General features: G+C 44.8%; 1 protein-coding gene across 1 annotated transcript in view; it reads right to left on the reverse strand.

Annotated features, from left to right (window-relative positions):
- Positions 1–12,324, reverse strand: part of Met (MET proto-oncogene, receptor tyrosine kinase) — a 79,593-nt gene that overhangs the window by 2,428 nt on the left and 64,841 nt on the right. Inside the window, exons 16-19 of the mRNA XM_032906920.1 lie at positions 11,469–11,650; positions 8,879–8,988; positions 7,533–7,698; positions 47–183 (exon numbers count right to left, since the gene is read on the reverse strand). Of these exons, the coding sequence (XP_032762811.1) occupies positions 47–183; positions 7,533–7,698; positions 8,879–8,988; positions 11,469–11,650 (595 nt within the window). The remainder of the gene's footprint in view (positions 1–46; positions 184–7,532; positions 7,699–8,878; positions 8,989–11,468; positions 11,651–12,324) is intronic.

Below are 12,324 nucleotides of genomic sequence, written 5' to 3' on the forward strand. Positions count from 1 at the left end.
CATAAGCTTCAGACATACACAAGACCCTACCAGACAGTCTACTTACAAGGCGTCTGGACAGTACTCTGGTTGCAAGAGTCTTCTGCCTTGCAACAGGTAGATAGTGATATCAAATGTGTTCACATCAGGATAAGGAGGGGCTCCTCTCGTCATGAGCTCCCAGAGAAGCACACCGAAGGACCACTAATAAAACAAGAGAGAGGAGAAGTCAGGTGAGCAAAGTGTTAACCACACTACTATGAAGGGAAAATCAGTAGCTCTCTGCAATTAATCCTTGCTTGACATACTTAGCACAGTTTCTATTGAGGGGGAAAATTTCTCTAAAGAGAACTAGTAAGCTATACATTTCATGGCCTGTTTAAACCAGAATGAGATAAGGCTTAGATTACAAGAATTATAGTTTTCAAAAAGAATGTGTGAAGTCTACAGGATGTTTAAGATTTAATAAGTGGTTAGTGGAGTACATTTTCTGAGTTCTTTCTTAAAGGGCCAAATTACCAACATGTTCCTATCTTCCCCTTCAATAGCTTTGCCACAACTTTAGATTTTTATAGATAAAAGTGACCTCCAAGAATTAAAAAAAAAACGAATTAAAAAAATTCCTGTTTATATATGTTTGCGTGTCTGTGTGAGTATATTCGCGCCATGTGGAAAAAGATGCCCACAGAACTGACATGGGTCGTTGTGGGCTGCCCAATATGGGTGTTGTGAACAGAACGTAGGTCCTCTGTGAGAGCAATCAGTACTCTTAACTGCTGAGCCATCTCCAGTTTTAAGGATCCAAGTCCTCTCCTGGCCTCTGCAGGCACAGGCACACATGCAGGCAAAACATCAAAATACAAACATTTAAAGAGACAGGAACTGGAAGCATATCTAGGGACGGAGAGCTTGCTGTGAAAGCATAAGGACCAGAGTTCTTATTACTAGCCCTACAAAGGGAGGAGCAGGCTTAGCAGTCTGTCTGTAATCTCAGACTTTGAGAGGTAGACACAGGGGATCCCTAGGGCAAACTAGCTAAACAGAGAACTCAGGCTCAGGAGACCTTGCTTCAGTAAACACAATGGAGAGAGACTGAGGAAAACATAAGTATCAACCTCTGACCTCCACAAACACACTGTCATGTGCATATGAGCTTACATACCCACACCCACACCCACAAACACACACACGAATGCATGTACAGAGAGGCACATACGTCAAACAAACGTGAACATGCAAAAAGGGGGAGAAATGTAAACATATCTAAATGTTCATGTTAAAGTTCCAAATCAGTGTAAGTAAAAAAAAAAAAAAACAAAAAAAAACCTGTATTAAATGCATAACTAATCCAATTGTTAGGCAACAGTTTTCTATTGAAAACTAATTTTAATAAATCTGAAAATGCTAAAGTGCCAGATTAATGTGGAACAGCTGTATCAGTATTTTACTGGGAGACCAGAGAGGCATGGAGGGGCTAAGGGTTGCTAAAATCCCCTGATGTATCTGAGTTCACACTGGCATACACATTTAAAGAGTTCTTGACCCTCGGGTCTGGCTGTGTCGATTGGACTTCACAGATATGCATTCTCTTGATTTAAAGCTCCCTACTCAAAATAGCACAGGTCATGCATATCATTCCTCCCACCCCACCCCCACGGGACATGCGAAAACCTTGACAAGTCACCCTGTGCAGAGGACTCAGAACAATAGACTTTGGTAGGCAGCATTTCTAGGTCATTTCCATACAAAAGAGCCTATGGGAAGGTCAAGAGGCCGGTGTGTGTGTGTGTGTGTGTGTGTGTGTGTGTGTGTGTGTGTGTGTGTGTGTGTGTAAGAAACAGAATCTATACCAAAAGGAAGTTAGAATCAAATATAGCTCAGAATATTTAGCAAAAAGAGAAATATATGTTTCTGAATCCTGAGACAGAAGAAAACAATGGAGCTCTGGGGTCAGCTCTCTAGTTGTCAGAGTGGCTGAAGTAATCATATCAATGGCTCTTTCCTTTGCCCACCTCTCCCTTTTTCAAATGATTTATTTGTGGTGTGTGTGTGTGTGTGTGTGTGTGTGTGTGTGTGTGTTTGTGTGCGCGCGCGCGCGCGTGCGCACGCATGCACCGTGGCCAGTATGTACAGGTCAGAGAAGAATTCCCAGAATTCAGTTCTCTCCTACCACCTTGTGGGGTCACGATGGGGAACAGACAGGTCATCAGGCCTGTGTGCAAGCACCTCTACCACCAAACCACTGTGCGAGCCCTCAAGAGCTCTCCTGCCCTCTTAGAAATGGGGGTACTGTCTCACTCTGGAGTCTACTTGGCCTTGAGTAGGCAGCAACCGTCCCACCTCTGCCTCCTGAGAGCTGTGCTATGAATATGAGTCACCCTGTCTGACTCGAGAGCCGTCAAGATCACTGACTACTCTGATCGAAGTAGGGAACACAAATCCTCTCCCGGGAGTGAGCTGGGTAGTCTCGCTCGCAACTCAGTCTCCTATTAAAGTTTCCATGTAACTCTCACTCTGGAAACTTACGGTGTAAAGGCTTAAGCTCTAGAACGTGAGTTAAAATTTAAGTCCACTGAACAAGTGTCGATTGACCTTTGATCCTGTACAAGTCGGTTACTGTCCAAGTTACCAGATAGGTCCCGGGGGCTGATTAAACAGTGTTAACAGTGTTGGGCAATAAGAACAGGACTGTAAGAGAGACTGATGATAGAGAAGCAGCACAGCTGTGGTGAGAAGTCAGAAAGATTACGGGAGGAGGGAAGGGAAAACAGATCTCGAGGAACAGGCAAAAACTGACTCAGGACTTCATGGCACCTGACTTCTGGATGGAGCGGTGTAGCAGCAAGAGTATGCACACGAAGCTAGGTATGGTGGCATATATCTCTAATTATAGGCCTGGGAAACGGAGGCAGGAGGATAATGAGTTTGAGGCCAGACTGAAGTGTTAGAGACCCTGTCTTAAGCCCTTATCTTCGTCCAAAAGGAAGAGATATTTCTAGTACTGGAGAAGTCACACTTCTAGCCTGTGGAGTAGGTGATGGGGAGACATGGTCACAACAACACTGTGTGTGTGTGTGTGGGGGGGGGTTTCAAAGGTTGAAAATGGGCCAGCCTGACCTGAAAGTGGCGAGATATGGTTGCCACATGCCTGGAGGCTGTGACCACAAAAGTGCTTAAGGCAAAAGGAGACGCTAGCGGTGACATGGCTGAGTTGGTAGAGTGCTTTCCTAGCATGCACAGAGCCCTGGGTTCCTGTCCCAGTATATTTAAAACCAGGAATGGTAGAGTATGCCTATCATTCTAGCACCCAGGAGGCAGAAGCAAGAGTATCAGAAGTCCAAGAACTTCCTCACCCACACCGTAAGTCTAGGACCAGTCTGGGCTACAGGACTAAGACTCTGCCCAAAATTTAAAAAAAAATGGAGAAGTTGGTTCACAAACCCTCAGATGGAGGATTCTGAATAAGAACAGGGAAGGGAGCTTCAGTAGGAGAAACATGTAAGCCTGTGGATCCTTCCCCCAAGCCTGATACCAGAAGGCCGTCCACCACACAGTGCAGTATGTGTGGGCATCACTTCCTACCCAACTTGTTTATTTAATCCTTAGAATGCTTTAATCACGAGCATAACCTTGAAGTGTGAATAACTTTGTAGGGGTGGTAAGGACAAGGAAGCCAGAGTTGTAAGAGGCTGATCAGATCCAGGGTCTGCAGTGGAGAAGGAGTAGAATGGAGAAAAAGGACTCTCGAATATCATACACCTTAGGCAGCGGCATCAGACAGGAGATGGAGGGACACAGCTTCCAGAAAGCACTGTCCTAGACTATAACAAAAACACTCGTCTGATGGCACACCTGTATCCAGAATACACAAATGACTCGAACAACTCAAACAGAAATGGAGGTAAGGTTTGATTAGACAGCTCATCAAAAAAGATACAAGGATGAAACCGGGCACATGGTGTGCTCAACATTGAGTAGTCATTAGAAAAATGTATATTAAGAAGAAAATATAGCTTTATTAGATTGGTTTAAACTTCCCAAATCTGACAAAGCCAACTGTGGTTGAGGATGCTGGATGACAAGAACTCACAGGGATCATCGGTGGGGAGAGAAAATGATACAGCCATTCTGTAAAACATTTGGCACTTTCTCAAACATTAGAACGTGCAGGCACCTATCTAAAATGAAACGAAAACATATTCACACAAACACGTTTATTAGGCAGGTGTCTTGGCGATTGTAATTATGTGTAGGTAACTTCCTACCAATAGACTCCTTCAACTGGTCAAGGAGGAGACAGAAGGCTGTGAAGAATAAAGAAAACTTCTTGGTTAAGAAAACCAGGAGGCCCAGTGTCTAGAAAGGGGGATTTCAAGGAAGAGCTGGGTCCTGTGGATGGTGGACGATACCTTCTGGGAAAAGAGGCAGAATGGGGACATAGAAAAGCCATCTGGATTGAACAAGCAAGAACACAAACTTTGGTGAAGAGCTTGTGCTAAGTGAGAGCCACTGGACGGGGCTGTCTGGGCATGAGTAACTCCATGGGAAGTGATCCCTATCAGATTTGAATGCACCCAAGAGTAGTTGGTGTGGCCAAACTGCACCTGGGCATTGGCTAAAAAGAGAACCTAATCAAACGCAGGCAAGTTTTTGCTCGTAGGATTCGAGATGCTTTCAATTTACTACATGCTCTTGGAAGCGTTCCATGTCAACGTTCAAAAGACTATGCTGCCTTTGAAATGAAACGGCATACAAATTATTCCATGCAATTAGTGACTGTCGGCCAATGCAGCATTGTGTGTGGCTTACCCTTCAGAGCACAGTGTCTTTTAGTGAGAGGGAGAGAGGAAGTGCACTGACATCTGCAGTTTCCCTTAAGTGTTTGTCTTAGTTTTCGTGGCTCTTGGGATAGACCTTTTCTTGTTGATGTCTACAGTTATAGAATTACCTGCATATCACTATATAATCGATGATGCTGAAAAATTCAACTAGGTCATAGGTGCCACTGCATCCCGGTCTTAGCCCACTCACAACACCCTAGAAAGTTCCCTCAGGCCCATTTGTAATCTGTCCCTAGTACTACTCTTAGCAACTGGCAACCACTGATCTGTTCTGGTTATAGTTCTACCGCTTTCTAGAAATTTCTCACAAGCGGAATCATTGAACATTTCATCATTTACGTCTGCTTCCTTTCACTTGACATAATTTCGGGAGTTTTATCTGCACTGCAGCATATGTCAGTCATTCTTGTATACTGCCAAATGGTTTTGCATTAGAGGGCCCACCTCTCTCTCTGTCTCTCTCTGTCTCTGTCTCTGTCTCTCTGTCTCTCTCTCTCTGTCTCTCTCTGTCTCCGTCTCTGTCTCTCTCTCTGTCTCTCTCTCTCTCTCTCTCTCTCTCTCTCTCTCTGTGTGTGTGTGTGTGTGTGTGTGTGTGTGTGTGTGTGTGTGTGTAAGGCCAGGGATCAGGGTCTACTCTGGGTATCTACCCACCTTATTTATATTTTGGATGTATGAGTATTTTGCCTGCACATATGTGTATCATGTGCTTGGTGAACACAGATGCCAGGAGAGCGTGCTGAGCCCCCTGAAACTTGATTTGTAGAAGGGTGTTAGCTGCTACAAAATGCTGGCAGGGCAGGAAATGCAGTTACCTGGCTGAGCTCTAAGCCCCATCACCTTTACTCTTTGGAAACGGGGATTCTCACTGAGCCTGGAGCACACCAATTTGAGTAGATGAGCCGGACATCAAGCCCCAGGCATGTTTCCCTGTCTTAGTCACCCCAGGGCTGGAGCCATGGATGCCTCGCCCAGCTTTTACCCGGGTGCTAGGGACACCCTCAGTGCTCATGCCTGCACGGCCAGTACTGTACTGACTGAGGCATCTCTATAGCTCTAGGTGCATCATATTTCACTTATCCATCCTCAGGTTGATGACTATTAGGACTGTTCCTGATTTGGGACAGTTATGAATAATACTACCGCCATCATTTACATGTAAACCTTTGTGTGAGCATGCTTTTCTCTTCATTATTAGCTAAGGAGTCGCATGTGTGTTTGGTGTAATGCCCATTCAGGTCTTTTGTCTAATTTTGCTGTTGAGTAGTTAAACCTCCTCCCCTCCTGTAAACACAGAGGTGGTCAAGTCTGAATGTGAGGATCAGTAAGCTCTCACCTTAGGCACTGCCCTGCCACCTTGGTTACAGTGTCCCTCTCTAACACGCATTTTCTTATACTTCTTCACTTCTTGTTTAGATAAACTTTCACTGTCAAAATCTCAGGCATTAGGCTCTACTTTGTGAGCTCGCTCTCCCTCTCTCTCTCCCTCCCTCCCTTTCTCCTTCCTCCTTCCTTCCTTCCTTCCTTCCTTCCTTCCTTCCTTCCTTCCTTCCTTCCTTCCTTCCTTTAATGGACCTCATAGCCCTAGAAGTCTCTTTACACTGCCATGGCTTGTGATTTACTCTTGAAAACCAATGGGTTAGTCACCTGGAATAAACGCCAGTATCTCTTCTTCCTCCTCCTCACAGGATCAGAAACTAGATGTGCACTGCTTCTTTGGTTTATCCATAGAGCCCGCTCCTCTCTGACTGACAAGGGAGGGAGCTAAGTTCTTTCTACCACCCTCAGTCTGTATCTCTTGTCATCTCTGCAGCTGCCGACCTTCCCTTTGGAAGGTCATAGCCTCCCTCCGGGAACATTTCCAGGATGACCTGGGTACGGGCAGCACAGATCTGTGGTTGTATCCTTAAGGGTAAAACATCAGATGCTTTTCTACCTAGACATTTCCCTTTTCCTGACTTGTGGCCTGTGAGTAAAACAGCCTACTTGGAGTTTCACGCAGCACTCACGTTCTGAGCATGCTCTGTGAAGTCCTTAGAGGCCAAGGCCAAGGCTTCTGGAATAGTGAGAAGCAGTGGACTTGCTGTTCCCCTCACCCACATTGCTTGTTACATGTTTCTCTTCCGCTGACTTCCATGTAGTCTCTCCTGGCTCTTCAGCCTCTCTGCCTCCCCGCTCTCCTTACTGTGTAGATTCTTTGAAATGATTTCCTCTGGACTCTCATACAAATATTACTAGTTTAGATTTCTGTGCGTGCCGCTGTTAGGAGATGGGGTCTTTAAGAGATTACCGGGACCTGGGCATATAGCCCAGTGTGGTGCTTCAGACTACAGGTATTTTTGAATAGACAAGAGAATTTCTGAATATAGTTTGGTACCCACTGGACAGTTAACTCCAGTTTTACACCTGCGATTGAAGATACCCTGCAGTTAGTGGTTTGGAATCTCTTAAAGATTTATTTATTTATTGAATATAAGTACACTGTAGTTGTCTTCAGACACACCGGAAGAAGGCATCAGATCCCATTACAGATGGTTGTGAGCCACCATGTGGTTGCTGGGATTTGAACTCAGGACCTCCGGAAGAGCAGTCAGTGCTCTTAACCACTGAGCCATCTCTCCAGCCCCTTGGAATCTCTTAAAAGAACATGTTACCCTGCAACTATGGGAGAGAAAGTACAGAATGAGAGACTTAGAAAGGATGGGTATACATTACCACGTCTGACTTGGTGGTGAACTTCTGCGTCTGCAGACTCTCTAAAGCCATCCACTTCACCGGTAGTTTCGCACCCGTTTTGTTGTGGACGCTATAATACTCTTTGTCGTACATGTCTCTGGCAAGACCGAAATCAGCAACCTTGACAGTGAATTTTTCATCCAACCTACAGGAGAAAAAAAATATTACTGACTGAAGTAGAATAATTTACAGCAGTGCTGAATGTCTGTATATTTTCAAAAGTGGTGTCGGTATTAGTGATCCATAATTTCCCCTGGCCTATTGACTAATGCTAAATTACAGTGGGATTCCTGAATAAAAATGCCTGACATTTACATTACAAATTCCACTGGCTGAAGAGAGCTGTGATGAATGACATGGCATTTGCTATGGTGTGGGTTTGCAGAAAAGGTAAAGGTGGATTCTACCTAGCTTTTCTTGGTGGCAAAATAAACAGGGCACCAGACCTATACCCTGCCTGACCTATATCAGCAGTCTTCGCTTGCTACCTTACTTCCTCTATGTTTCATGGGATGAAGACCATATGGGTGCTATCTTATTATTTTTTTGCTCTAAAATGGGCCAGCCAGCACATAAAACTCCGTATCAGTGAGGTAGTGAGATAGAAGGCAAAGCACTCAAGAAAACTGTCATGTTTAAAAAAAAGCAACAACACAACATCCATGGGCAAACACTTTGCGCGAACCAAGACGGTGTATCTGTATCCCTTGTTTAACGTACTTTTATGATGTTGCCCCGAGCAAAACCTAGGTAGAGCATGAATAGCATAGGTCTTTGATTCACACATATTGCAAGCCATGAATCAGTGCTCTGCAAGGGAAAGCCGGGATTCAATTATAAACTGTTGACTGTTGTTGTTACACAGCCGGGCAGCCAGACACAAATAAAAGTTCTTTGTATATCCATTCCCGAAGACCATTTTTGGTAACGCTTCTGCAGGCTGCTTTCAAAGCTGCCGTTACAGTGCGCTGGTATTCTCGCTACCAGCTTTCCCTTTTCACTGTCAAATGCTGGAGATCAAATTCTCTCTCCCAATCACTAATTCAGTGTGAAACCACAACACTGGAGACTGTTGGTGGGAAGGACCAAGGAACTGGAGTACAGAGCAGCTGTTTGAGGTCCCCCGTGGAGCAACCTTTTAAACGCTTTGTTTGATAAAACTAAAAGCCCCACCTACACCCCAGGGGCTTACAGATTCACTCCAAATAGTCAAGGAAATACAGATTTTTTTTTTCCTGCTTCGAAGAGAGAAAACGTCCTCACTAGCACAGTAGTGAGGAAACGCTTCACTTGCACCTCAGGAATGGAGGCATTCTCATACTTACATGCAGTTTCTTGCAGCTAAATCTCTGTGGACAAACTTTTTGCTGGCAAGATATTTCATGCCTTTGGCTACTTGAAGACCGAATCCTATAAGATCTTTCACAGTTGGGTTCTGCAATCAAAGACAGTCGAAAAGGATAAACTAAGCACTCAGTGTTCTAACAGTGAGCTCAGAACGCTGCCATGTTTATATGACCTATCTTGTCTCAAATAATAACTCATGCCCCACGGAGAACCACAACTATTTGTTAAGTAGTACTGTATACAAAGTACTGGACTACATATTTTCTATAAATTTTGGTTGTTTTGTACACACTTCTGCTTGGGGGGGCGGGTTGCAGGCTCTGTTTTCCAGATGGGGAAACACGGACGCTTTGAAAGGCAGGTTTTATTATTCCATGTGTCTGATGAGACGGAATTGATCAGGAGATAATTCTTGTTGAAAAGACAGTTTGCTTCTTACAGTTTCCAAATACAAAGCGGTATGGCACACCACACACGCAGGGCTGTGTTGGAAAGTATCCGAGATAGTCAGGAGGCAGGAGAGGAAAGCAAGGGAGAGACACTTTATTGTAGTTTCCTTTCCTTTCGAAGGTGCAGGACAAAGGCAGCCTTGGCTCTTTTAAATACTCCCAGCAGGGCTGTTCTAGGGGTCTCATGCCTGGTCCTAGTGTGATTAGGATGGGTACACAGTAGGTTAGAGTATGAGAGCCAGATGTAGAGGTAGCTGAGGCATGGGTTGGTTCGCACATGAAAGATACACTCTAAAGGCAGCAATGATCTAGACGTCAAAGCATCGGGAACTTGGTGAATGTAGGCTGATCACAGAAACAAGCCAAACCACTCCTGAGGACAAGTGAAATTCACCAAAGTCTGTTGGAAGCTCACCATAACTAATGCACCAGCTTGCCCATCATCCAGCCGTCCTGGACCAACACAGAGAACAGTGCATGCTGTTCTCTACAAGTGCCACCCCCAAGACTGCACAGGCAGAGGAAAGGCTTCAGTGACTGTAAGACTGGACTCTGAAGTTACAGATCTCACTGTGGCTGACAGCCCTGAGAAGGGTCTTACTGTCCAGAACGGGCTGTCTCTCCTTCAGCAGCTACCATGGAGCTTCTGAACAGAATATTCCAGTGAGAACATAGACAGAAGGGCTGCAGATCCTGCTAGTAAACCTAGCCTATGAACAGGCTACATCTTGTAGATTAGCCATTCCCTTAGGACATACGTGTTAGGCACCAGTAACCACTCTGTAGGTTTTAAGAGGCCTGCTTCTATTCTGTAACGGACAGTAGAACATCTCTCCCATGATTTAATCCTGGGAGGACAGTGACATATTTACACTGACTGACTCATCAGAGAGATGACAAGAATTAAAGGGAGACCTTTGCAACATTAATTCGAATTATCTGCAAACATTTCCACACCCGGAGGGTGTTTTATTCTTTTGGCTGAACAGAAACTATTTCCTTAATGTCCTAGAGCTTACTTAGCGTCATGTTTACACAGTCATTTTTGATGGAGACTCCCGTGGGGACCTGCACAGCAGTAGCCAAGCCTGAGGCCATCCAGTTTAGTTCTGGGAGCTCCTCATTCCGTTCTCCTCAGCCCTGGTCTGGCCAAAGTTCACTCTACTGTTATGTCCTGGTTTAAGTGTCGTAAAGAAAACCCGCACCCAGAAGAGGCGTGGTCCTCTTCTGTAACCATGAGCTCATCCATTGGACTAGCATTTATTAAGAGCCTATGTGCTGAGCACTGGACCCACAGGAGTAAACAATATAGGCGAAGTCCCTACCCTGTAAGCTCGTGTGTATGTGAACATACATATATATGGTTTCTGTTTATTGTCTAGTACAATAATATTTGGTGTCATATAGAGTAAGACACGCATATATACTCTAAATTGAGGATGGATGAAACATATCACAATACATTGTAACCCAAATTTTCTAAAACGTTATTTCAACACATGATCAACACCAGGAATTGTTAAAGGTCTATTCCTCTTCTTCTAAGACAGCCTCTGCCTATGGATGTTACAGAGAAGAAAGCATCGTATCTCAGCTGATTGGGCATTGGGCTAGATTGACAAGGAGCTTTTTCTAAGACCCCAATGCTTGTGTTGGAGCTGGAAAGATGGTTCAGGGGGTGAATGCTTGCTGTGTAAGCATGAGAACCTGAATGCAGATCCATGGAAAAGCCAAGTGTGATAACACGTCTCTAACTCCAGAACGGGCGTTGGCACAGGCAGATCTTAGGGCCTCACTAGCTGGCCGATTTAGGCAAAATGTCGAACTCCAGTTTTGGTGAGAGACCTTGTCTTAAAAGCTAAGGCAGAGAAAGAATTGAGGACGACATCCAGTGCCAGCCTTTGGCCTGCACAAGTACTCTGATAGGTCTCTGTGCAGAATCCCAATACACCCAAGGAGCAAGAGAGCAAGCAAACAGGCTGGAAAGATGACTCCATTGTTAAGGGCATCTGCTGCTCTTGCAGAGGACGTGGGCTTGTTTCTCTGCATACACATGGTAGCTCATAACTCTATCTGATTTAGAGAATTTGCGAGTCCATAAGCTTAGTAAAGTACTTACATGAGTCTCATTTCGAATGAAATTGCGAAGATCTCCGTGCTTCATATAGGGCAGAACCACCAGAGGGGACCCTTCACTCCGCAGGCAGATTCCCAAGAGTGAGAGAACATTGGGGTGGCTGAAATCTTTCATGATGATTCCCTCAGTCAGAAACTGGGATACTTCTTCTATATCTGTGATTCCTGAAAAATTCAATGTTGAGACTTTAGCCTCATCAGGGGACAATGACTACTTCTTCAAATTTAGAGAGCAAGAGCGAAAAAACGTTCAAACCAGCAGGTGTCGCTTGTCCGGATGCTTCAACCTTAGGGTGTTCTTTCTACAACATGCCTGAGTGAACGGCGTCTGCACCAGAAAGTTTGTTTGTTTGTCTGTTTTGTCTGTTTTTCCACTTTCCTTAGCTATCTTGAGGGTCATCTGAGAATCCTACAACTAAGAACTGATTAACAACAGAGAAGTATGAGGTCTTTTTTTAAAACATTTTTATTTATTATTACTGGGAGTGTGTGTGTGTGTGCATATGTGGGGCTTGGGGTGGGGAGCAGATGATTGTGAGCCACCCATGGTGGCTGCTGTGAACAAACTCCGAGTCCTCTGGAAGAGTAGCACGTCCTCTTAACTGCTGAGCCATTTCTCTAGCCATCTTTTAAGAATGAGCTTGGTAAGACATGGGGGTCTTCAGAAATGGAAATCTAAGTACTCAGGAGAATTATTCCTTTCACGCTTGGGGTTGAGGAAGATGGACAGTCGTGAAAATCATGACTAGATCAAAAGTCTGTGATCGAATGACTGGAAACCACTGAAGGGGAACCCAGCAAAGCTGTTGGGCCACTGTCTCTCTCTCTGGGACAGCGTC

Source organism: Rattus rattus, chromosome 6 (assembly GCF_011064425.1).
Source record: "Rattus rattus isolate New Zealand chromosome 6, Rrattus_CSIRO_v1, whole genome shotgun sequence".
In the NCBI taxonomy this organism is placed as follows: Eukaryota; Metazoa; Chordata; class Mammalia; order Rodentia; family Muridae; genus Rattus; species Rattus rattus.